This window comes from Hydra vulgaris, chromosome 12, assembly GCF_038396675.1.
Source record: "Hydra vulgaris chromosome 12, alternate assembly HydraT2T_AEP".
NCBI classification, from domain to species: domain Eukaryota; kingdom Metazoa; phylum Cnidaria; class Hydrozoa; order Anthoathecata; family Hydridae; genus Hydra; species Hydra vulgaris.
Window position 1 is genome coordinate 72,882,501 of NC_088931.1, and position 1,084 is coordinate 72,883,584.

Below are 1,084 nucleotides of genomic sequence, written 5' to 3' on the forward strand. Positions count from 1 at the left end.
CAATATACTGCGTGAACAACCAGGCAAGAAACATGAAACTTGCAGTCAAATTGTCGAAGCGCCTTGACCAATACTTGTGCAACAATCATATTTTGCAATGTGCAGTTCGAGACTCATTTGGAATGACTGCTGGAATGGATGATGCGTTGCAAACATGCAAAGATTTGGCTTCTTTAACTCACCAGTCAACAGTTGCAGCTGAGTTGCTTGAATCAGAATCAGACGCTCAAGGAATCAATTTTAGACAGTTATGCCAATCTGTTGACACAAGATGGAATAGTGAACTGGATTGCATGGCTTCTGTCCTACATCTAAAGAGTGCAATTATCAGCTTATGTGCAAATGAAGATATTTTTTCTTCAAAGACCATCAGTGCATCACAGTGGAAATCAATCGAGGGAGCAGTAGAAACTTCGGCACCACTTAAAGAAGCTACAGAAACGTGGTCGGTTGAGTCTATTCCAACAGTTAACACTGTCGCCGATTCTCTTTATTTAATCCATGACAAAATTGATCAATTTATTAAGACGGATGGAAAAAATGGCTACGGTGTCTTGTATGCAAAAAACTTGAAAAGCTGCATTGAGAAAAGATTTCCTCTTTGTCACGCTGGAAACTTATTGAGTGCTGCAGCAAACTACTTAAATCCTGCTTTAAAGGGACTTCACTTGAAGCTCTTCAAAAATTTCAAACAACAAAAGAATGGTTAGCCTCACAGGTTAAGGATAATGTTGAGTGCCAACCTGTTGCCAGTGTCCTTTCAGCAGATTTGTCCCCTAATTCAAAACTGAAGCGCAAGTTAAACGTCAGACTTGAAACACAAGAGCCAACATCTGAACTGAATCCTATTTTGAGCGAAATGTGCCAGTATGAATATCTCCCTGATGCCAAAAAAGACTTTCCGATTCTTGATTGGTGGAATTTGCATTCAAGTACATTGCCAGAACTCTCTTCATTAGCTAGACAAATTTTAGCTATTCCAGCAAGTTCAACTAAATCAGAAAGAGTTTTTAGCTCAGGTGGAAATGTCGTCCGATCATCCAGACACAACTACACCCAGAAAAAGCAGAACAAATCATCTTAA

General features: G+C 39.5%; 1 protein-coding gene across 1 annotated transcript in view; it reads left to right on the forward strand.

Moving 5' to 3' along the window:
* LOC136088319 (uncharacterized) overlaps nucleotides 1-1,084 on the forward strand; it is a 1,382-nt gene extending 298 nt beyond the window's left edge. The window contains exons 1-2 of the mRNA XM_065812016.1: nucleotides 1-549; nucleotides 660-1,084. The exon at nucleotides 1-549 is cut by the window's left edge and continues 298 nt beyond it. Coding sequence (XP_065668088.1) covers nucleotides 1-549; nucleotides 660-1,084 — 974 coding nt within the window. The remainder of the gene's footprint in view (nucleotides 550-659) is intronic.